At 42.1% G+C, this 23,988-nt stretch overlaps 1 protein-coding gene across 2 annotated transcripts; it reads right to left on the reverse strand.

The window, feature by feature from the left end:
* Positions 1 to 640: 640 nt before the first annotated feature.
* On the reverse strand, positions 641 to 7,054 carry NXT2 (nuclear transport factor 2 like export factor 2). Of its 2 annotated transcripts, XM_024551651.3 has the most exons (5): positions 6,993 to 7,054; positions 6,669 to 6,753; positions 5,564 to 5,650; positions 3,904 to 4,048; positions 641 to 2,824 (listed from the first exon to the last, which is right to left on the reverse strand). In XM_024551651.3, exons 1-5 carry the CDS (start codon positions 7,016 to 7,018, stop codon positions 2,643 to 2,645), a joined length of 525 nt encoding a protein of 174 aa, XP_024407419.3. In that variant the 5' UTR covers positions 7,019 to 7,054; the 3' UTR covers positions 641 to 2,642. The 2 variants fall into 2 exon arrangements, with proteins under 2 accessions (XP_024407419.3, XP_045044442.2); XM_045188507.3 differs by lacking the exon at positions 5,564 to 5,650 and having other exon boundaries at positions 6,993 to 7,047.
* Positions 7,055 to 23,988: the final 16,934 nt, after the last annotated feature.

Genomic DNA, 23,988 nt, shown 5'->3' on the forward strand with positions numbered 1-23,988 from the left:
TGTACATCAGTAGATGAGTAGATTATACAACTATGGTAGGTATACATAATGGAATACTATTTGGCCATAAAAAAAGAGAAAATTTTACCCTTTGTGACAGCACGGATTGACCTGGAAAACATTACGCTAAGCAAAATAAGCCAGTCAGAGAAAGACAAATACCATATAATTTCACTCATATGTGGGATCTAATGAACAAGCTGAACTAACAAAATACAGGGTCTGGCACAAATAATGCCCCTATTTTATTAAAAATCATAAGCACATAATTCTGTAACATGAGAGTATCGCATTCATGCACAGCATAATGACGTTTTAGGTAAAATGTTCAAATTGCTGTCCATCTCATGCAAGATATTCACGTACCCTCCCAACCACACTCAAGCAAGCCTTACTTCTGCGGGACCCTGCAGAAACAGACTCATTCATAGAGGGCAGGCAAACAGCTCTTGGGAGGGGGGCAGGATCAGGGGGTGGAGGGATTGAGCAAAATGGAAAAAGGACTCGTGGACACGGACAACAGAGGGGTGATAATGGGTGTGGGGGAGGAAGGAGTATAAGGGGCATAAATGGTAATGGAAGAAATACAACTAAAAATTTTTTTAATCAAAAGAAAAAAATCAAAAGACCTTAAAACAAGTTTGAGAAAACTGGTCAAGACAAATTTTATTTTTTTCAAGTTACAAAAATATGTGCATGTCAAAAATACAGTCTAGTCCATACAACAGTTCCAGACATTTAAGTTACATAGAATATGGAAAACGGAGTTCATACACAAGTCTTAAAACATTCAGTTCATGAATAGTAAACAACCATTCAACTTACTTATTGCTAGTTATATGCAGCTTTTACTTGAGACTGTTCTCCATAAGGGAAAGGGCAGTGTTTGCATATTCTGATTGGTGCTGCTAAGGCTGTGATTTTAAAAGCCAATCCAAAATCAGAGTAAGTTCATTTTGAATGAAGTGTAAGATTTGATTCACATTATAAGGAGGAGTGGTCTAAATTTCAGTCCTACCCCTTTCTCCAATTTATTTCTATTTTGTTCACATATCAGAAATACAATGTGTTGTTTGAGGGATGAGTAAATGAACTACTGGTTTTCAAATGAAGTGATGAGGAACAGTAACTTTGAGTTGCAATGTAGAAACACAGCTGGCATATCTAGCTTAAAAACATTACAGTAATAAATTCAAGAATGAAAAAACATTTAAAGTTTAACCAAAACCGAAAGGTGTTATTTCTTTCTCTTTAGATGTTAGATGTTGAGACATAAAATGAATCAATTTGTTTTTTAGAAGTTTATGGACTAATGAAGATCTGCTGCTCTCTATTTTCTTGTTAAAAAGACAAAGAGCCATTTAACTGCAACATGTTTTAAAATAAAGCTGTTTGCTTACAATGCCATATGGACAAACAAATCATAAAATTAAACAACTTTAAGTTGAATGAGTAAACAAAGATGCTGCAGGTCACAATGTGAAACACAGGGAAGAAATCACTAACTTTGGGAGTGGATAATACATGGGAGACTTTGGCCTGAAGTTCACACGGAAGACTCAGAAGGTAAGGATGTCCCAAAGAGAGAGCAATGGCTTTGTTTCCAACTTTGCTGTCAGACCCGGCTACAGGGACAGGTTTATTGCTGACATTTTATCCCCATTAACTTCTTGAATAAACTGAGACATATATTGCTGTTAAGTATGAGGTGAACTGGAAAAATCTTTAAAAATAATTTTTAGAACAAACGTGACACTCGTGACCATTTGGGAATGATACTTACTACCTTAACGACTTAAATCCTAAAAATAGGCTACATTTTTAGGAGGTAGAAAACAAGTACCTAAAACTTACCATTTAGCTAGCCCTCCTAACTCTTGGCCAACCTTGGATCACTATACTTCTCACTGCCTATTCTCCTATGGAAGCTATTAGTCTCAGTACTATTTATTACCTAAAGTTATAAACCTGGAGCTGCCAAGAAAATCTTAAGTAGTTTTGCTTTTAAGTCACTGAGTATATCCAATACTCAAGAACATGTACCTCTCCAGTAGATTAATTCACTTCATAAGGACATGTAAACATAGAAAACATTATGTAACATGAAAAAATACCACTAAATATCTCTACATGTGATTCTAATATCAGAGTAGTTATGCAAACCAAAACTAGTAATATTTTCACCAAACTGATATGAAAAAGCCTTATACCAAAACTATATTTATTACTAGTGTTTACTGAAAATAACTGTGTGTTCCACTACAAAATTAACCTAAATGAGAAAAAAAAATACTCCACTTCCTCCCAGTTATGTTGTGCTGATATCCTGTAGACAGTAGTATAAAAGGATTTTATTTTTGCAATAGGCTGGGCTCACAGTATGTTAATAGAGATCATGTTTGTATTATTACTGTAAGACTGTCATTAGTGAAATGTATGTAAGGCATGTGAAACACTAGCGTTAAAGCTCTTAAGGGCAATAACTAAACCTGGCAGCCACTAGAAAAGGTGCCGCCAGGAATAATGTATCTATGAAATTTAGTTACAGAACATACTAGTTTATCGTGCTTCCACAATGAAATTAATTCACACAAATTGCTGCTGAAACTAATGAACCGAAGGAGAATGGACTTTCACCCCTTTTAACTACTAGCCCAATCTTGAAAACGGAAACAATCACTTGCAATCTTCCACACCGTGTTGTTAGAAGTAGTCTGAGCAGTTAGCAGGAAATTCTGATTGAAGTAGTGCTGTCTGTTGCCATCAAACTTCACAGTTCCACTGGTCACAACAAGAACTGTAGTCTGGGCCTGAGTAGCTTGCTCTTTATCCACACATACACAGAAAAGAAAAGAGGTTGGTTTCTATCTCTAAATAAGCAGATTTTAGGCTTAAAATAGATTGCTTACAATTTAACGCTTCATAAACTTTCTTTACTTTGAACATACTCTTAAGCATGCACACCCAAAGCCAAAAAACCTAAATAACCATTTCAAAGATACTAAAATTATTTTCCACCCAGAAAATTTGGGGGTACTCTAGAGTTACAAAATAAAGAGCTTGTATCTAGCATAGGACTATTTGGTTCCTGTGTTTATTTACATTTCATTGGGTTTCTAACAGAGCCTTTTCCTATTTTGCTTCTTAAGCTACTGCTGTTTTCAAGAACTATGAAGGAAAAAGAAAACACCCTAACCTACTACTTAAAACACTTAGGACCCACCTAGAGGTTAATCTTATAAATGGCATCATTCCACCTTGAATCTAATTCTGCCTTGTCAAATGTCATCCTTTCACCTAACAAAGTGTCTTCTGCAAAATTTTAGTAAGTTTTGCCCTGGCTGAGTTGCTCAGTTGGTTAGAGCGTTTTCCAGATACACCAAGGTTGTGGGTTTGATCCCTGATCAGGGCACATACAAGAATCAACCAACAAATGCATACTTAAGTGGAACAACAAATCAATGTTTCTCTCTCTCTCTCTCAGACAGACCAAGAAAAATAAAGACTTTAGTAAGTTGTAAGATGCTAAAATACATTAATCTTGGATTCTGTATACTTTTTCTCTAGAGACATTTCAAGGCATAGAAGGCAACTTATTTAGAACAACAACAAAAAAAAGGTAATTGCTCCTCTCCATCTGCAAAAATCACATTTAGCTTCAATTACTCACATAACTTTTAGTAAACTATAATCACATAATCCACCAAAACCTACTAGTGATCTTCTGGAGTGACACAGATCTAAATTAACACCAAAAGTTTAATTAGAGAGCTGAATTTTTCATAATATTTAACTTAGAAAAGTATACTCCTAACAGTAATAGATGCTTGCTGCTTTTGCTGTCAAAGCTCAGTGCTCACTAAAGTAAAACAAACGAAGTACCTTGAAACACCATGATCTTACCATGAACTGGTTGGCAATCTAACATATTAACCTGGAACTGACTAGAAGGCAACACATCAAAAAAATCAGCTAGGGCTTCCAGCCCTGTAACAACATTTCCATTCCATATTAAAGTGGCCTTTTCAAGATACAGCCTGGTCAGTGCCTAAGAAAGAAAGGACAAAAAAAGAAATATTTTTGTTTCTGGCAAGGCATTTTATAGAAAGGAACTGAAAGGTAGGAACCGGGAGGTTATAGGTGGTGTATAAACATTTTCATAGTTCTATCTCCATCTCTACTTCCCTGACCCCTTCAACTGAAGACAGTGTGAACAAGGTATCTCTGCCTTATAACCGTGTCCTTAAATATATTATCCTACTCTTAATAAACTAAATAAACTAGGCAGTTAAATATACTTTTTTCGTATTTCACTTTAGCCATAACAAGAACGCTTCAACCAAACTACAAGAGAATTTTAAAATTTTGCTTTTTGTATTTAAATGATTTTAAGTGATCACAAATTTCAAGCATCTAGAACCCTTTCTAATTCTGGGAGTTAACAAAGTTGTCTTCTATCAGGCCCTACCTGTATACTTCAATACTGGTGTTTATATCCATGGAGTCATTTCATGTTTGAACCATTTAATGTTGTATGTGTTAGGAAGAATTAGTTCCTTTTACTACTCAAGGAGCATTTTAATTCAAAAGAATCTCCAGTACTTGCTAAAGCAGTTTTTTATAAGTCAAGTAAGTTAGGCTCCATAAAGAAAAATTCAACACTTCACTGTGTAGTTACAGCAGTTTCGTGTGTCACAGGACTCATTATTTGCTTAATCCTAAAATTTACCTTGGCCAACCCGTATCTTGACTCTCCCTTATCTTTGCTACTTATTTTTGAAAGCAACAAGGCATAATAAACACCCACTGTCACATCCTCTGCCCCTGCCCCGCACCATCAAACACCAGTACCAGGAAATTCTTTTATCTTCTGCCTTAAAAAAATAGATTTTTAGGGATAAGATATTAACTTCTCCACCTGCAGCACAGAAAAAGCTAAAGTACAATCCTATGCTGATAAGAGATCTAGGCAAGACTGCAGGACAAACTGAAATAATCCCTTAGAAAATATGGCTCAGGGATAAAGCACAATGAAAAGAGCTGACAAAGTGATAAACTGTTCTTTTGAAAACTGAAAGTATCCAGGCCATGCAGATACTGGTTATGAGTGCCAGCTACAGCTATGAAATTTAATATAAAAGTTGTCTATTAACATATGCAATTAAAGGAACAAATCAGGGAACAATTCTTGTAATGCCAGTCCCCTTCACCAGCACAAATACTATTTTAACCAAATCAGAGTTAATCGAGAATGAGAAAATGTAACACATTTAAATAAATGTATGTCAGGTCCTACGTTAAGTGCAGTACTTAAATTGATTCACATTTACTACCCTAAAAATAAAATGAGGTTCAGAGAGGTTAGCAACTTGCCCAAGGTCAGAGGTATACACAAAGCTAGTATATGATTCCAGAGTCCCCACTTCCATAATACCATACCAATCCTTCCCTAAGCAATGCACTATTAAAGAAGAACCCCCGTTACCACTTTTGCAAGTCAGATGAATTGGCTTAAAAAAGAACTGGTATTTAATGAAGAGTAAAAAAGCCTATTAACACTCACCCGTCTTCTTTTGTCCATTGTCTCATAGTAAATATTGACAAATTCCTCAGCAGCTCTACATGCCTGATCTACATAAGTTTTAAAATCCTACAAAAAAAATTTTCAGAGCTGTGCATTACCACCCCTCCAAACCCTCACAAACACATAACCACCAACAGAAGCTGACAGTTTATTTCAATTACTTGGTAGCTTCATACATAGTCCATATTCTTCCACATACATTTGGACATTTTAAAGACTTCGGGCTCCAAAGTTTCCAATTTTTAAAATTTTCACTACTTTTGGGTACGTATTTTTAGGGCATACTCATCCCTCATTTGTGACTTTAATATTTTTTTTCTCACTTAAAATACAAATTTATAATCTCAGTTAGGAAATTGCTGCTTTAGTACTTACTTTAGGCTTCCAATATTTTACAAAACATTCATGGTTAAAAAATGTTGCAATCTGAACTTTAAAAAAGGGGTGGGGTGGGGGGATTGTCATTGAATAAATGAATCAGGAAAGCGCGAGTTCTCTTTTCAAGAGGTTAAGTTATGCCCCAAACCAAAAGTTGTAGAATGGAAAAAAAAAAAGAATAGTTTAATAAAGTTTAATAAACTGTTTGAAAAATTACTTAGGAAAGTAATTTAGAAATTACTTAGGAAACTTCCTCACATTACCTAAAAATCCACAGGCATTTGTAAAGAATTGTAAAACCGAAAAAAAAGAAACGCTGTTGGCGTTTGCTCTCGCGGGAAGATTAAGTATTACCCAGCCTTTTACCCAGTCCAGCTATTTGAATTAAAACTAGTTTCGTTTCCAGCTCAAGTGATCCTGCGGTACAAACAGACCGCAACTCGCCCGCCTCTCGCTGCCTCCCATTTCAAGGTCCCTTCTAGCATCCTAAAGAGACTGCACGGGGGCTGGAGGCAGGGGGTTGGGGGTCGGGGGTGATGAGCATAGGGATGGAGGGGGTCTACAGAGAGCGGAACCCTCCGCCCGGGAGCCCGGCGGGCCAAGACCTGATTCGCTATTTCCTCAAGTTACCGGCAACCACTAGCGACCCTCCCCCCCCGCCGCCCGAGCCCGGCGCCCGCACCCGCCGCGCGGCCCCGGCACTCACCACGGCGGTGGCCATTGGGGAGCCTGAGGTAGTCTGTTCAGGCAGCGGCGGCGTCACGACCTCGTCACGGGTCCGGCTCCTTCCGCTGTCGGAAGACCAGAGACTGAAGAAGATAGCGAAACCCGCCAAACACACGGAATCCTATCCCCGCCCATTCTCTCCCGGAAGTAGCTCGGTCCGTAGTTGAAAGTACTCCGATGTTGCAACTTTAAGCCGCTCCCCTTCGCTTCCGACCGTACCCTCCCCATCGCCTTTCTATATTCACTTCATAGTTACTTAGTTCGTAAGAAAAAAAAAGTCCCTTTGCTTTTGTAAACTACATACTTTAAGGTAGCCTCTCGTCCATCCATAGGCCCGGGAACAAGCAAGAAACTATTTAAAAGATCCAACTGGGGGACCCCACTGCTTTAGGAGGCGAGGCCAAGGCTACCTGAAGACCAATGAGAAACGCGAGGAAAGACATACAGGGTCTATAGCCTATAGGAACAAGGACGGAGCTGGGAGAAGCGCGCGCAAACCTACTGCGCATGACTGGCAGAGATTTCTGGAAGGTTCTCGAAAGAATCGATCCTCGCCCCTCCTATTAAACCCCAGCACCTCCGTAGTAGTCCTAAGATAATTCCCTATTTGATTTTGCCCTATTCAGCGCAAAAGGCTCGTTCAGTTTCTCCATTCTTACAGCCCTAAAATGAATATTCGTAAACAGCAACATTTACCCCCTTCACAGCTGACTCGCTAACACCACCTGAGATTTTCAGTACGGCAACGAACAAGGTATTTTTCTAAGCATTTTAACGCATACGCACTTATTAGTTACAATAACACTGAGGTAATCAAATCCATTTTACAGTTAAGACACCGAATAATTACGTAACTTGCCTCGGTCATAAAATAGGATTCAAATTCACGCAATTTAACTGCCGCTGAAAACTGACTTAACTCCCTAGCGTTCTTTAAAACCGCTCATCTCAACGACACCGATAACTTCTGGAGATTCAAATCAATTACAGGTCTCTATAGTTTTACCTCGAGGAGCTGGCTCGTGGCTCCTCAGAATGACGGTCCCGTCTTCGTCCGTGACCTTCTCTACGTCTATGGTCCCAGTCTCTCCCATCACGTCTCATACTTTTAACCTGTTCCCCTCCCCCTCTCCGGCCCCTCGACTGCCTAGCCTCCGCCTGGCTCTAACCGCCGCTTCTCTCCTGGTACCTCCACCCTCCCGAACTCCGCTCTTACTGGCGTCACTTCCGGGGGTGTTTCCTATTTAAAACCTCCTTCCGCCCACGTGACCTCAATTGTTCCTTGTATGTTAATGACTCTCTCGACAACACATCTCCGGCCCCCACCTCTGCTCTGAGCTTTGGTTCCGCTTACGCTATGAACAACAGAATGCATTACAGGTTTCTCAAACTTGTACAGTCCAGAATGTAAACTCGTTTCCTCGGCACTAAACAGTCTTATGTATTCTTTCAGTCAACTATGCTTGTATTCTTGGAATCTTTTTTGGGGGTCCCCCCGTTATCATGATTTCTTCATTAATTCAACAAATATTTATTAAGTGCATACTATGGGTCAGGCACTGAATACAGAGTGGTGAACAAAATAGACATGATCCATACATAGTTCATGAAACAGTGTAGTATGAACGCTAGACAATAAATAATGAATTACAGAGGAGTTCCGAGTAACTTGTCCAATTTTTCTGATTCTTTAAAGTAAGCTCTCTGTTCCTATCCTCTGTACACAAATTTTTATTTTGATTACTTTATTCCCATTTTTCAAAAATTTTCCTAATCTTTAAAGACCTACCTTGATCTGGTCTCAGTTTACCTTTCCATACTTTTCTTCCATTATTCACCAACATTGGCAACGTTAACTACTACTGTTTGTCAAAAATGACTGCTTTTATTGCTTTATAGGCGATTGCTTTACTTGATTGAAAGTTTAGAATGTGTCTGGTGTTTATTTATGATTTCATTCAATCTTCCCAACCTTTGGAGAGATAAATATTATATCTAAATTTTTAAGAATTTAAACAGAAGTTCAAAGAGGTTAAGTTGGCCATGATGACACAGCTAATGGAGCCGAGATTACAGCCATCAACTGTCTTTGTTCTTACACACACTACTACTCAAGCATATGTTTATACTATGCTTAGTTTGGAATGTTCGTTCCTCCATTTACACCAGCCCTTAGGGATCAGACTAGGTGAAGTCTCTTCCGTGAAGCATTCCCTTATTTCATTATCCCAGAACCCCAAAGGATATGAGCTGTCCTACGGCTATGAGGAGTGGCTATTGATGTGGGGCAATAGTGCCAGGGACTACAAGAGTGTTGAGTATCGAAAAGGGACAGCTGCACGGTGGGCTCAGGCTGCAGCGTGGCGCCCCATGGGCTGTCAGTGCAGGGCTGAGCCTGGGCGGCAGGTAGGGGGCACTGCCATGCCTCAACCAGCCCCAGCTGCTGCAGAGCAGAAGCTCACTCCTCCGGCACTCGATCCCAAAGCGGCTCAGTCCGGAAGCGGATGTAGAGGTCCTTTCCAGACCCTAGTCGTGCAAGTTCTCTCCTCACCCAGGGCCGCTACAGCCACCCTCCCCCACACTACCTTTGTCTATGATGGCGGCCGCTAGGTCATTCTCATCTCCAAACCAGCTACCAAAGTGGTCCTTGGAAAACTCAGGTTTTATCGGAACCCTTCTTTGCTTAAAGTCCTTCCATGGCTTCCCTTTACCTTAGTCCTGTGTCCCTCTCCTGGCGAGTCAGGCCCTGCGCACGCAGCCTGCTGTTCAGTCTCCTCCATCAGCTCAGCTCCTGTGCTGAACAGGGCGCTGTACCAGGTGCTCACGGGGCAGAAACTAGAGGTCAAGAAGTTACGTAATTAAAATGTGATAGATGACACATAAGGGACCCAAATGGAGGGTGGGCCACCCTCCCCAAGCAGATCATGTCTTGGTAGTCTTTTTCTTCGGCTCACAGACTCTTGACTGTCAGAATGTTTCAGCATCGAGCACGACCGGCACATGCATTGTTGGGAACCGCCCTGCCTAGTTTCAGAGGCTGTAACCCCTCATGGTTAAGGCTGAGTCAGACTTGGGACCATAAGCCACTAAGGAGACAAAGCTTGTCTCCCTGGCAGAAGTGCCACTTCTGCCCACTTCACCCTGCTTGGCCCTGAGCTTGGCCAGTTAGCCAATGACGGGTAAGAATCCTCAAGGGAGGATCAACCTAAGACAGGTTCTGGTCACGGAAGAGGCCCGCAGGGAAGGACTCGGGGGGCTGTGGAAAAAGGGGGTGATGGACCCTCGCCCCTCGGCTTTGACATAGCCTGAGTCCTCATTCTGTCTGCAAGAAGTCTCCTAATCTCTTGGCTGCCTTACTTCCCTTGCCTGACTTAAGCCTGAAGCAATAACAGAGGGCAGTGCAGTCCTGTGCTGGGAGGGCCGGATTCCCTGGGGAATCAGGCCTAAGAAAAATACATACATTCCTGTGAAACCTACTTAATTTGTACCCTCAGTTTAAGAGATAAGGGTCCAGACCTGAGATGAGTCTGGCGCCTAAAGTTTTATGGCCCTCTAACTAATTGGCTGTAACTCAGAATAAGCCCTCAGAGTTCTCTGTAAATCTTGTATTGTTTAACCCTTACTGACTGACAATGATCAATGAGCTTTATCTGTATTCCTATGTGAATGAACCTAATAAAAGCCCCTGGAGAGAGAGGCTCGGGGCCCTTCTCCCCCTGAGAGAAATGGCCACCTTTCCTCCCCAAGCAGATCATGTCTTGGTAGTCTTTTTCTTCGGCCGTGGCGGAACCTGGGGGGCTGCGTTAAAGCCCCCTGACAATGCATATGTGCAAGGGAAAGAAGAAGATGATTTAATGTAATTAAAATAGAATTTAAATTATGTAATTTAAAACTTTTGATCACTTCATTCTGGAAGTGAGGATTATTTGTGGACACATTCTGAGGCAGTCAGTATTCACGTGTCCAAAAAGAGCTCTGGACAGACCCAAACTCTTTTCATCTTTTATACTTTTCTGTCTCTGAAAAAGCAGTAGGGCTCTTGACATTTTTTACAAGTTTTCAAATGTTTTTCAAGACAATTTATGTAATTAGCTTTGAACTCTCAACAGGGACTCTGCCACTTCCCTCTATGTTTAATCACATGTTCACCAGTGTGCATGAGTGAAGTAGGTGCCATTCTGCACACCCCCCTTCCAGGTAAAGGAAAAAAAAAGGGAACAGCTGAGCCAGAGACGGAGGAAAATCTCCGAATTTGCACTGTATAGGAGACTGTTCTGTTTGGCGTGGGCCCAGCTCCTACTCGGAGAAGCCAGTGGAAAGTGAGGTCCAGCACATGGGACCCACACCCACAGACAAGTTTTCCTGTGGGGAATCAGGCCTGCATTGTACCTAGGCCACTTTGAGACTTGCTTTTTGCTAAAACTCCCTCACCCTAAATTGAGGCAGCAAACGTTTACTGCGTATCTTTAAAGTAACTTCCTAAAATCTATGCTAAGCCTTCCAAGGACGAGTGTAACCACTTCAACCACTTTTCCCTTTACATTTGAAAATATCATTCTTTTTTGATGTAATTAGCAACATCCTCTCCTTTGTTTTCTGTAAAAGGTAGCCACCTAAAGTGAAGCTGTGCATAGTAAATGAGGACCATCCTCAATGTAATGTGCCCAGAAAAGCAATAAAAGCCTGCCAAGGCAAGGGTCAGGGTGCTCTCCCCTTGAGAGAGTGGCCGTGCTGTCCCTTTTCTTCCACAGGACTTGGTAGTCTGTGTGAATTTGTCTCATCTCAGCCACAACGCCAGGAACACTACAGGCTGGTGTCTGCATCAGCTGGTGCCCGGAACAGGGACCCAGGGGTATGAGCGTAGTTGTGGAAAACACACCAACGTGGTTGGAATACACGCATCAGCCCAGGTAAGGGTGGATGGCACCGAGTACTTTTTGGTTAGGTAGTAGGGTGTGTTGGATTTCAGAGGAAAGGGGTTTCTTCCCAGGTAGCCCTCTCTTGCGACCCCTTTGCAACTGTACCTTCTTTAGTAAGCAGGAGCCTTGCTCTCCCAAGTATTTTCCGCAATCTCGTGGGCACGGGTCGAGTAGTTAAGAGCCACAAGGGTGCTCACCACAATAAAGACTCCTGTGAGAGGATTAGCTGGACGTGGACCAGGACAGAACACTAGGTTTCTCGCCAGTCGCAAGCAAAGGTCCACACAACGAGAGGCACACTGTAAAAACACTCACAAGCCCATCCCTGCGGCACAACCCCCAACTAGGTCTAGGCTTGGGAGAAACAGCAAAGACTTTCCCTTTAATCAGCTTTAAAAAAATAGCAACTAGTTACAGGGATCTTTTAAAAGCATCTCAGCAAATTTTTTCTTTTAAGCCACCTCTTGCAGTCCTTTCAATTTTGCCTTTTCCCTCCATCTGCCTACATAAGGAAAAGCGGATAGTGAATAAGTGTTTCGGTTTCAACCTGACTCTGAAGATCACTTTCCAGAAGAATTTAGTGTTAGTCACAGGTTTTATATGAGAGCTTTTTGACATTCGCCAAGATCCGAAGACAAAAGGCACTTCCTCCCCTCGGCCTGATAAATCGGGTGCTCCCAAGTAAGTCAGAACCTTTCGAGTGTGTCTGGGATCAATTTCTGAGACATGCAGGGGCCTTATAGGGACCTCCAACACTTCTTAATTTAAATTCTGGCTTGTCTGGGAAGCACCATATAAAGGTTGGTCACCTAGTGCTATGAGCCCCCCTTGCAGTCCTAAACGCTGGGGGAGAACCCGAAACCCATAAGCAGGGTGAGGTTACTTAGAAAGCCCGGTACTCCTCTCCCTGACTGTCTTTCACTAACAACACATTTTGACCCACCACCCTATATCCCTCAATAGCTAACTAGTTAGGGTGCAGCATAGGCAGCAGAATCTGAAAAGACAACAGTTGAAAGTAAAAAGGAGCCCTTTAATAGCAAGAATGGGCTCTGATTTATCTAAAGAACAGGAAGTTTACCCTTGGGTGTTACAGCAGCTCCTCCAGGGAGTGGGTTGCAAGGTGAAGGAACAGCATCTCATTCAGCTTTTACAGACTATAAAGGAATACTACCCTGCTTTTCCTGACAAGGAAACCTAAGATATAGAGGTTTCGGAAGATGTAGACGATAGGTTAAGATCTTTACAGGACAGTGGTTCTATCAGAACTCAAAACTTAATAACTTGGGGGCTAGTCAGGACTGCTCTCCTGCCCATATGGGCTAGGAGACTGGAACTAGTCACGGAGGAGGATAGAGTCTAGTTCAGAGGAGGAAGTCACATGTAATATAGTGGAAGAACCAACTATGAAAGTTCTGCCTACAGATGCACTAGAGGACCTGCTTCATAGCCATTGCTCCTTACTTCAACTCTGGGAGTGTTCCTCCTCGCAGGATGACTCACCACCAAGAGAGCCAGAAAGTTTAGACAGATATCCTGTTAGGGCCATGCGACGGTGCCTGCGGCAAGCAGCAGAGGCTGGGGATTTAGTTGCCCTTTCAGCCTTCCCCATTATAGTCAAGGGTCAAAGAAATGTCCATGAACCCCTTCCTTTTTCCCTTTTCAAGGATCTAAAAAAGAGCATTAGAGAAAATGGGCTTCAGTCTCCTTATACTAATGGGCTATTTCAAGCCATCACTGAGAGCTATAGAATGGCCCCTTGTGACTGGATTGCTGTGGCCAGAACAGTCTTAACCCCAGCTCAGTTCACAGTCTGGCATTCGGAGTATTCTCAGTGAGCTGGCCACCAATCAGTCGAGAATGCACAAATGAATAATCCTGTCACCCTCCCTATGTTGCTTGGGTCTGGGGATTTTGCCACCACTGTGGATCAGGCCAGGCTTGATTCTCACGCTTTTAGTCACAGTGCTCAAATTGCTCTCAGAACCATGAAGGCTGTGCCTGATTCTCAGGCCAGGGAAATTTCTTCCTTTACCAATATCCGTCAGGGTGCTGTGGAGGCATATATTGACTTTACTGATCGCCTCCAAGAAGGTATTGAAAGGCAAATAGATAATGACAGAGCAGCCAAATCTCTTTTGTGGCAGTTAGCTTATGAACATGCTAACAAAGACTGCAGGGCCATTATAGGACCCCTACAAACTACCACCAAAGACATCAGTGAGTTTATCAAGGCTTGCCAAGATGTTGGCACAGAGCAGCAAAAGGCTTCTCTCTTAGCTGCTGCAATTAAGGGAGATCCCAGATGTTACAATTGTGGAAAGCCTGGTCACCTGCACAAGGACTGTTCGTCCACACCCGGAGGGGGAAAGGGTAATTACAAGCTTCCCCTAAAGGATTGTCCGCGCTGTGGCAAAGGAAGACATTGGGCAAAGGAATGCCACTCTAAATTTGGCAAAAATGGCCAACCTATTCAGGGAAACTTCTGAGGGGGCGCCCGCTCCACTGCCCCCAACCCCAATTGGAGCATTCAGAACAGCAATCAATATCAGGGAATTCAGGGAAATGCACAGTTTCTGACCTTCGTGCAGCCACCCGCGGAAGCACAGGGCTGGACTTGGTCACCACCAACGAGCTAATCTTAAAGGAACAGGATCAAATAATTATGGCTCCCACTAGTGTCTGGGGTCCTTTACCCCCAGGAAGAGTCGGTTTTTTACTACCAAAGGCATTTTTGTTCAGCGAGAGGTCATTGACTCAGACTATCAAGGAGAAATTAAAATCATGCTTAAAGCTTCTGGTTTGCATATTATTCCTGTCTAGATGCGTATTGCCCAGCTGCTCCTACTCCCCTACATAATCTCAAAGACTCAAAATACAGTGAGGGGAGAGGGAGGCTTCGGTAGTACAGACAATCATCGGTTTTTTGGACAGAATCAATTAAACTAAATAAATGAATCTTACAAATTAAGATAAAGGATAAGACCTTTCATGGCCTCATAGATACAGGAGCTAACATTTCCGTTTTCTCAAATCAGTTTTGGCCTCCGGAGTGGCCTCTAACAGACAGCAGAACGCCTGTGACAGGTGTTGGAGGAGCTTCTCAACCACAAGTCAGTGTATGGTCTCTTAAATGTTACAGACCAGAAGGACAGGTAGGGAGAATTCGACCGTATATCTTGCCTATGCCGCTTAATATTTGGGGCTATGATCTCCTCAGTCATCAGGGAATGCAAATCTCTCTGCCACATTTTCTCTAATGGCCACTGCTCTTATAACTCCCCTACCACTTATCTGGCTCTCCAATATGCCGGTATGGGTTGGTCAGTGGCCACTTAAAGGAGAGCGACTTGAACAGACCTGCTTTTTAGTTAAACAACAATTAGAAGCACATCATATTGAACCCCCTAACAGCCCCTGGAATACGCCTATTTTTGTTGTACCAAAGTAATCTGGCAAATGGAGGCTTATTCATGATCTATGATAAATCAATGAATCCCTCCAACCTATGGGCCCCCTACAGCTGGGAGTCCCCAATCCATCTTGCATTCCAAAGGACTGGCCACTTCTAGTTATTGATCTAAAGGATTGTTTCTTTACAATCCCTTTAGCAGAAAAGGATCAGGAGCGTTTTGCATTTTCCCTCCCAGTCATAAACAATTCTCAGCCTTTACAGAGGTTTCAATGGAGAATTTTGCCTCAGGGAATGCTTAACAGCCCAGCTATCTGCCAGCATTTCCTTCATATAGCTACTCAGTCAGTAAGAGATCAGTTCCCTAATTCAATTATCTATCATTATATGGATGGCATCCTTATCGCAGCTCCTTCACAAGATATTTTAGCAAAAACTGCCTCCTTTCTTAAAAATTCTGTAGCCTCTGATGGGCTAGTAATTGCTCCAGAAAAAAATCCAGCATTCAGAACCTTGGAAATATTTAGGCTATATCCTTTTTAATAGTACAATCCAGCCTCAAGTCCTTGAAATTAATCCACCCAAGGATTTAACTCTTTTTGTAAGATCTCATTTATTTTTAGAGAGAGGGGAAGGGAGGGGGAAAAGAGGGGAAGTGAAACATCAATGTGTGGTTGCCTCTTGCACACCCTCTACTGAGGACCTGGCCTGCAACCTAGGCTTGTGCCCTGACTGGGAATTGAACCAGTGACACTTTGGTTCAGAGGCCCGCACTTAATCCACTGAGCTACACCAGCCAGGGCCCACCCAAGGATTTAACTCTTAATCGCCTCCAACAATTCCTGGCAGCAATCACCTGGGTGAGACCCAGCCATGGAATACCTACCCGACAATTAACTCATTTATTTAATGCCTTTAAAGGGGACCCAGATCTTAATTCCCCCAGAAAACTGTCCTCCAAGGCCCTACAAGAATTAAATGTAATAAACCAACATATTCAACAGAGGCAACTAACTAGAATTAATTCACAGTTTCCTGTCCAGCTTTTCTGTTTCCCAACCCTAGGCACCCCAACGGGTCTGATAGGACAGCTATCACCCCACTTAGCTATGATAGAGTGGCTTTTTCTGTCTCATCAACCACAACACACTACTACCACCTATATAACTGCACTATGCCATCTTATTAAAAAAGGACATGATCGAACACAGCCGTTATTTGGATATGATCCTGCCTTTATTCACGTCCCCTTAACTCAGGTTTATTTATAACAATTAACAGCTCAATCTTTGGAATTTCAGTGTGCTGTAGCTGATTTTGTAGGAAGACTAGTAATTAACCTGCCCTCAGATAAATTGCTTCAAAACATTCCATTCCTTCAAATAAGGCTAGCAGAAAAGGTCAGTCCAACGCCAATAACTGGGGTGGTAACTGTGTTTCTTGACGGGTCCGGAAAAACCGGATGGGCTGCTATTGCCTGGCTAGAAGACAAAAACTGGAGAAGTATTGTATCCTCAGGACATTCCTCTACTCAAAGGGCTGAGCTTTTCCCTGCAATCATGGCGCTGCGGCAATGGCCCCAGGAACCTTTGAATACAGTCTGTGACTCAGGGTATACTGTTTATACTATTCTGCATCTAGATCAGGCATTAATTAAGACTTCTATTGACCCCAATCTAATTAACCTATTTTTGGCCCTACAGTCCCTCCTTGACAAGTGAGAACACTCCCTCTTCATTACTCGTATTCGATCCCATTCAGGCTTGCCTGGCCCCCTGGTGGATGGCAATAATAAGGCAGATGCCTTATTCAGTGTCCTTACTGCCTTCCAGCAAGCAACAGCTTCTCATCAGTTTTTTCATCAAAATAGCCAGGCACTCAGAAAACAATTTGACATTCTTCACTCCCAAGCTAAGCAAATTATTAAAGCATGTCCTGATTGCCAAGTCCTTACAAGGCACCCCCCACCCCCGCCTACAGGAGTTAATCCTCGAGGACTAAGTTCTCAAATAATTTGGCAAACAGATGTCACTCATTACGCTCCCTTTGGGAAATTCAAATACGTTCCTATTTTTATTGATACTTACTCAGGTGCCCTACATGCGTCTGTTTTAACAGGAGAATCTGCTAAAAATATACAAGACCATTGGCTTGAGGCCTTTAGTCATTTAGGACAGCCTCGGTAAATTAAAACTGATCATGGCCCTGGATACCTTGCCCATTCTACTCAGGTCTTTCTTCAGCGTTGGAATATCCAACATAAAACAGGAATACCTTACAACCCAGCCAGTCAGGCAATTGTAGAACAGGCTCATCATACTTTTAAAAATCATCTTAAAAAACAAAAAAGGGGAAATCATGAGTCCTCCCCCCCAAATTTGACTATGTTAGTTGTGTTTACATATAATTTTCTAAATTGTGATGAATCACTCTGTACTCCAATTGAGAAACATTTTCAGAAGAAAGAGCCAAAGTCATCTTATCCTCAGGTTTTATATAAAGATCTGCTGGGAGATGGCTTTTGGCAGGGCCCTGTAGATCTCTTAACATGGGGAAGAGGGTATGCGTGTGTTTCCATTCCTACAGGTCCTGTATGGCTGGCTACCAGTCAAAATAATAAAGCCTTATCATGAGCGAAATAGACACCAAGCTCCACTGCCTGGAGGCGCGAACCGATCAACTGGCAGACCAGATAGCCCAGGTGACCCTGAACAACCAGAAGGAAAATGGACACCCACACTGTCACGCACGGGCCTGGGTCCGCCAACAGAGGAGGATGGGGCCTGCCCCAATGACAGGGGTCGAGGCTCAAGCGCCTCCTGCAGAGGGCAACAACCCCTCAGTGCCCCATAATGTTCCCTTTAGGCATGTCCCCACAACATGGGGGGACATCAAGGCTCTTAATGCTCAAGCAAAGGTCTTGCCGAACAAAAAGTGTTTCAGACCCTCCACGATAATCTACAATGGTTGAACCATAAAAACTGGTTCGATGGACTGAATTTATGAGTTTGGTTCATGGAAGCCCTTGGATGCCTCCTTGTCTTTATCCTTATTTGCGCTTTACAATGTGTATGGAGGTTGTTTGCTCAAGATTGCATTCGGGAACAGCAAATAGTAGGTTTCACAGGCTTAACAACTACAATTGCATTCACAAACAAAAAAGGGGAGATGTTGGGAACCGCCCTGCCTGGTTTCAGAAGCAGTAACCTCCACATGGCTAAGGTCGAGTGAGAGACCTTGGGACCCTAAGCCACTGAGGAGATGAAGCTTATCTCCCTGGCAGGAGCACTGCCTCTGCCCACTTTACTTCACCCTGGCTGGCCCCCAGTGGATGATCGGTGAGCCAATGACGGGTAAGATTCCTCAGGGAGGGACAACCTAAGACAGGCACAATCACAAGGGGACCCTCAGGGAAGGACTTGGGGGGCTATAGAAAAAGGGGATGATGGACCTTCGCCCCTTGACTTTGACATAGCCTGAGTCCTCATTCTGTCTGCAAGAAGTCTCCTAATCTCCTGGCTGCCTTACTTACCATGCTCGACCTAAGCTTGAACCAATGCCGGATGTGGGTGCGGCCCTGTGCTGGAAAGGGCGAGTTTCCCAGGGAGATCAGGCCTAAGAAAGAATGCATAAAATCCTGTGAAATCTGCTTTGCTAACCCTCAATTTAAATGATAAGGTCCAAGCCTGAAATGAGCTTGTTTCCCCAAAGTTTTATGGCCCTTTAGCCATCTGACCCTGACTCTAAATAAGCCCTCATAATTCTTTGAATGTTGTCTATTGTTTGATCATTACTGCCTAACAGTGATTGATGGGCTTAATCTGAAAATGTGGGTTTTTGGAGCCACTGGTTGCTTACTGATTATAGTAACGCTCTGTGTACTTTGATGCATTTGCAAATTATTTTCCCAGGGTCATGTGAGAGACCAGAAAGTAGCAAGCTTTGTGGGATCTATAGCGGTCCTAACTAAAAACAAGGGGGGAAATATAGGAGACCGTCCTCTGTGGCATGGACCCAGCTCCCACTCGGAGAAGCCAGTGGAAAGTGAGGTCCAGCACATGGGACCCACACCCACAGATAGGTTCTCCCGTGGGGAATCAGGCCTGCATTGTACCTAGGCCACTTTGAGACTTGCTTTTTGCTAAAACTCCCTCACCCTGAATTGAGGCAGCAAATGTTTACTGCGTATCTTTAAAGTAACTTCCTAAAATCTATGCTAAGCCTTCCAAGGACGAGTGTAACCACTTCAACCACTTTTCCCTTTACATTTGAAAATATCATTCTTTTTTGATGTAATTAGCAACATCCTCTCCTTTGTTTTCTGTAAAAGGTAGCCACCTAAAGTGAAGCTGTGCATAGTAAATGAGGACCATCCTCAATGTAATGTGCCCAGAAAAGCAATAAAAGCCTGCCAAGGCAAGGGTCAGGGTGCTCTCCCCTTGAGAGAGTGGCCGTGCTGTCCCTTTTCTTCCACAGGACTTGGTAGTCTGTGTGAATTTTCTCATCTCAGCCACAAGGCCACGGACACTGCAGACTGGTGTCTGCATCAGCACTGAATGATTGCACAAAATGTTGTTTACTTTTATAGATGTGATATTAGGGTGGGAGGATGAGTAAACTGAAAATATAGAAAAGAATGTTGGGATCTGATTGGTCAAAGCAGTGAATCTGAACCTTAAAAACACTGTGTTTGGGGGGAACAAGTGGTAATCAAGTGAATAAGACACAGAATTACTCATTACCAGAAAATTGCACATGTGCAAAAAATGGAAAGTGGGACTAGTAAGGGTGTGAAAGGGCTTTTCCTAGAACACAGAATGGCATATTGGTTAAGCACATTGTTGTTGGTATCAGTTTGGTTTTAAATCCTTGCAATGCCACTGAGTAGCTCTGTTACCTTGGCCAAATCACCTAAACATTCCATGCCTCAGTCTATCAATTTGTAAAATGGAAATGAGAATATTACTACATATTTATTTATTTTTAAAAATATTTTATTTATTTATTTTTAGAGAGGGGGAAGGGAAGGAGAAAGACAGGGAGAGAAACATCAATGTGTGGTTTCCTCTCATGCACCCCCTACTGGGGACTTGGCCCACAATCCAGGCATGTGCCCTAGGATGGGAATTGAACCAGTGCCCCTCTGGTTTACTGGCTGGCACTCAATTCACTGAGCCACACCAACCAGGGTTATTACTACATATTTAATAATACTCTTGTAAGAATTAAACGAGTCAGTGCCATGCAAACAGTCCCTGCTTGAGAATATTGTTTTACTACATATGGAGGATGAGATTATGCAGCCACATATTTGAGAGTATGAAATTGGGACAGATTAGGTAACTTTTGGTGTATTGAGAGGCATCAATACAGTTCAGGAGAGGGATGGGTGCCCTGAGATAGCAGATTGTAGGAGCAGTAAATTGGGTTGATTAAGATTACTTGTGTCTGTGCCTAGCAGCCATCTCTCCTGTTCAGGTGTAGGCCTAAGGCAGGGGTGTCAAACTCATTTTCATTGGGGCCACATCAGCCTCACAGCTGCCTTCAAAGGGCCGAAATAATTGTAGGACTGTATAAATGTAACTACTCCTTAACTGTTAAGGAGTTGAAATTACATTTGGCCCTTTGAAGGCAACCACGAGGCTGATGTGGCCCGCACTGAAAATGAATTTGACACCCCTGACCTAAGGGAATTAAACTGTTTGGAGTTACCAACATCCCTATCTTAACCTATACCTTTCTCTTGACTTGGTAAGAACTATGTTTTCACAATTGGTTAAGTGATATGAGCAGTCATCCCCTTCCTCTCAGGTCTATAATAGACAACCAACCTCTTACATTAAGACTCATGCTCTACTAAGTTAGCTGGGTGTCTTTGACATATTCACATTGGATAGTGCTTTTTAAAAAATACTTTAGTATTTATTTATTCATTTTTAGAGAGAGGGGAAGGGAGGGAGAAGGAGAGGGAGAGAAACATCAATGGGCAAGAGCTACATCAATAAACATGCTCCCAACTAGGAACCTGGTCTGCAACCTAGGCATGTGCCCTGACGGGGAATCAAACCAGTGACCTTTTAGTTCACAGCCTGGCACTCAGTCCACTGAGCCACACCAGCCAGGGCAGATAGTGCTTTTAAAAATAGGTTTAATCTGATATAATTCCCATACCTTTCAATTCACCCATTTAAAGTTTACAGTTCAATTGTTTTTACTATATTTACAGGGTTATGCAAGTATCACCATAAAATTTGGGAGGTATTGCCCTGAAGGTAACCCCCTTTTTCCATTAATGGTCAGTTCCTATGTCTCTTTCACTCCAGCTCCTAGCACCACCGATCTATTTCCTACTTCTATAAATTAGCCTATTCAGGACATTTCATATAAATGGAATCAAACAATACGTGGTCCTTTGCTTCTCAGCATAATTGTTCCAAAGTTCATCCATGTTGTAGCATGTATCAATGCTCCACTCCTTTTAATTGCAAAATAATATTCCATTGCGTAGCTATAACACATTTTACTTATCGATTCATCCATTGAAGAACTTTTGGGTGATTTTTCCATTTTGGGGAGTGATGTTATGAATAATGCTTCTATAAACATTTGTGTACAAGTTTGTGTGTGGACATATGTTTTCAATTCTCTGGGGTAGATCTCTGGGAGTGGAATTGCTGGGTCATATGGTAACATGTCAAAAAAAAACCCCAAAAATTCAGCTTAGTAAATTTTGAAGACCTTACTGGCTTTACTCAATAATTCATGAATTGGGCAGCATCGAATCTAGCAGATTTAAAGGAGCTTTGAGGAGCTGTACAAAATAACAGACTTTTATACACAGAAGGGAGTGGGAACAAGGAAGTTATAGTAGGTAGAAAAAGAAAAGTGGGTTGGTCATTACAAGGCCACTTTCCTTTAGGGGATGGCAGGGGTCTATCAAGGCATATTATGTAACTAGTGCTGATCAGGAGATTCCTCATTGATTGTTTTAAGATTCCATTTCTGGAAGAGCTGAAAACTGTAATTGTCTTAGTTTACATGACATGGGCTTAACTTAAGTGACTCCATTTTGGCCCTGTTTTCTTGTTTTTAACATATGTTTAATGTTGTAAGGTACTACTGAACTGTTTTCCACAGTAGCTGCATCATTTTACATTCCTACCAGCAATGCATGAGGGCTCCAATTTCTTCACATCCTCACCTATACTTGTTGTTGTCTATCTTTTTGATTATAGCCATTCTAGTGGATGTGAAGTGGTATCTCACTGTAGTTTTCATTTGTATGCCTTTGAAGCATAATGATGTTGAACATTTATTCTTGAGCTTATTGGCCATTTGTATATCTTCTTTGGGGAAATGCCTATTCAGATTCTTTGTGTATTTTTAAAATTAGATTGTCTTTTTATTATTGGGTTTTAAGCATTTTTTTAAAAAAACTATTTTCTTTTAATTTTTAGAGAGGGAGAAAAATATCAATGTGTGGTTGCCTCTCACATGCCTCCTACTGGGGTCTTGGCCTGCAACCCAGGCATGTGCCCTAGGCTGGAAATCAAACCAGTGACCCTTCAGTTCGCAGGCCAGCACTCAATCCACTGAGCCACACCAGCCACAGCAGTTTTAAGCATTCTTTATATATTCTAGATACAAGTCTCAGATCAGATATATGATTTGTAAATATTTTGCTTCATTTTGGGGATTGCCTTTTCACTACTGTGGAGCTCTGGAGCTCTGGAGGGAAGTATGGAAATAGGTGAATAGGTCAAGTTACAACACTGCAAAGCTTGCTCTCGTTACGGATGTCCAGCAGTTTTCTTTGAATAAATGCTCCTCAGATATTTGCAAGTGTTTTTTTTTTTTTTTGATGTCTACAGTTCTGAAAAGTTAATTTTTACAATTTTTGCCAATATTTTCATTGCTTTACTGGCGGGTGAAATTACAGAGGTCCTCACTCTGTCATTTTAGAAATCCTGCCTATATAACACTTTTGTATATCTTTTAAAAAACATTATTATAGTCAGCCTTTTATTATTTGTATATTTATATTCATCACTAGATTTTAAGTTCCTGTGGCTAACATTTTGTGTTTTTCATATTTTAAACCCTTATACGACTGGCTCTGAGTAAAAATCTTATAAAAAGTAGGTGGTTAAAAGCAAATGACCAAATGACATTTTCTCTTCTGTTTAGCTTGCCTTTATCTCCTTTATGAATCCATTCTCAAGGAAGTGAAGGTGTGAACTAATTTCTTATAATGGGATCTTTTTCTTCCTGTCATGATAGACGTGAGAGAATAGTCCATTTTCACCTCATTACTTTTCAGTTGCCTTCTCTATAGGTCATTAAAAAGTCTTATCTTCAACTCTGCTGAAATATTCATTTTCTTCAGATAATTATTTTGAGAAGCAACATGGACAATAGGCTTTTATATTGGTTGACCTCTCAGGTTTTGGGAAGTTCCACTAAAACTGGCTCACTTTGTCTGCAAATGTCTTAGAAAAATGTGAACTATCATTGTCAAGACATTGTAATGTAAGGTTAAGATGGGGACATACATTTAATTAACAAGATGAGAAACTAAATTTGAAACCGGAAAAGACACTGGCGTTCGTGCTGCCTGTCACATACCGAACCCAATAAGCAGAGACAGGGCTTGAGTCTTTATGGGTGCTTTATTCAGATGGGCGGCAATCTGAGAAGATGGCGGGCTCGCACCCTAACAACTGTCCTACATTTTCTTCCCAAGCCAGCCTTTTATAACAGGGAATAAACAAGGTGCAGTGAGGGGTTTTGAAATTCAGGGAAAATTAGGTGAAAGAAAACTGCAGCATTCTCGCCCTGGGCAGTTAGCTGTTCCCAGGGGTGGGTGGTCATCTGTCTCTCCCTGGAACACAATGGCCCGGATGCCTCCACTTGTCCCCAGGTTGTGGTCTTTAGCGGTGTCCCAAGGGGTCTGCTGTCTATCCTGGGAG

This window comes from Desmodus rotundus, chromosome X (genome assembly GCF_022682495.2).
Source record: "Desmodus rotundus isolate HL8 chromosome X, HLdesRot8A.1, whole genome shotgun sequence".
NCBI lineage: Eukaryota > Metazoa > Chordata > Mammalia > Chiroptera > Phyllostomidae > Desmodus > Desmodus rotundus.

What these genes read in the sequence shown, in the direction of transcription:
- NXT2 (XM_024551651.3), bottom strand. Translation starts at nt 7,018, where the DNA reads ATGGATGGACGAGAGGCTACCTTAAA. An exon ending in GGACGAGAGGCTACCTTAAA is followed by an intron (nt 6,754 to 6,992) that starts GTATGTAGTTTA and finishes GTCTTCCGACAG; the next exon opens with CGGAAGGAGCCGGACCCGTG. An exon ending in CAATGGACAAAAGAAGACGG is followed by an intron (nt 4,049 to 5,563) that starts GTGAGTGTTAAT and finishes TTTCTTTCTTAG; the next exon opens with GCACTGACCAGGCTGTATCT.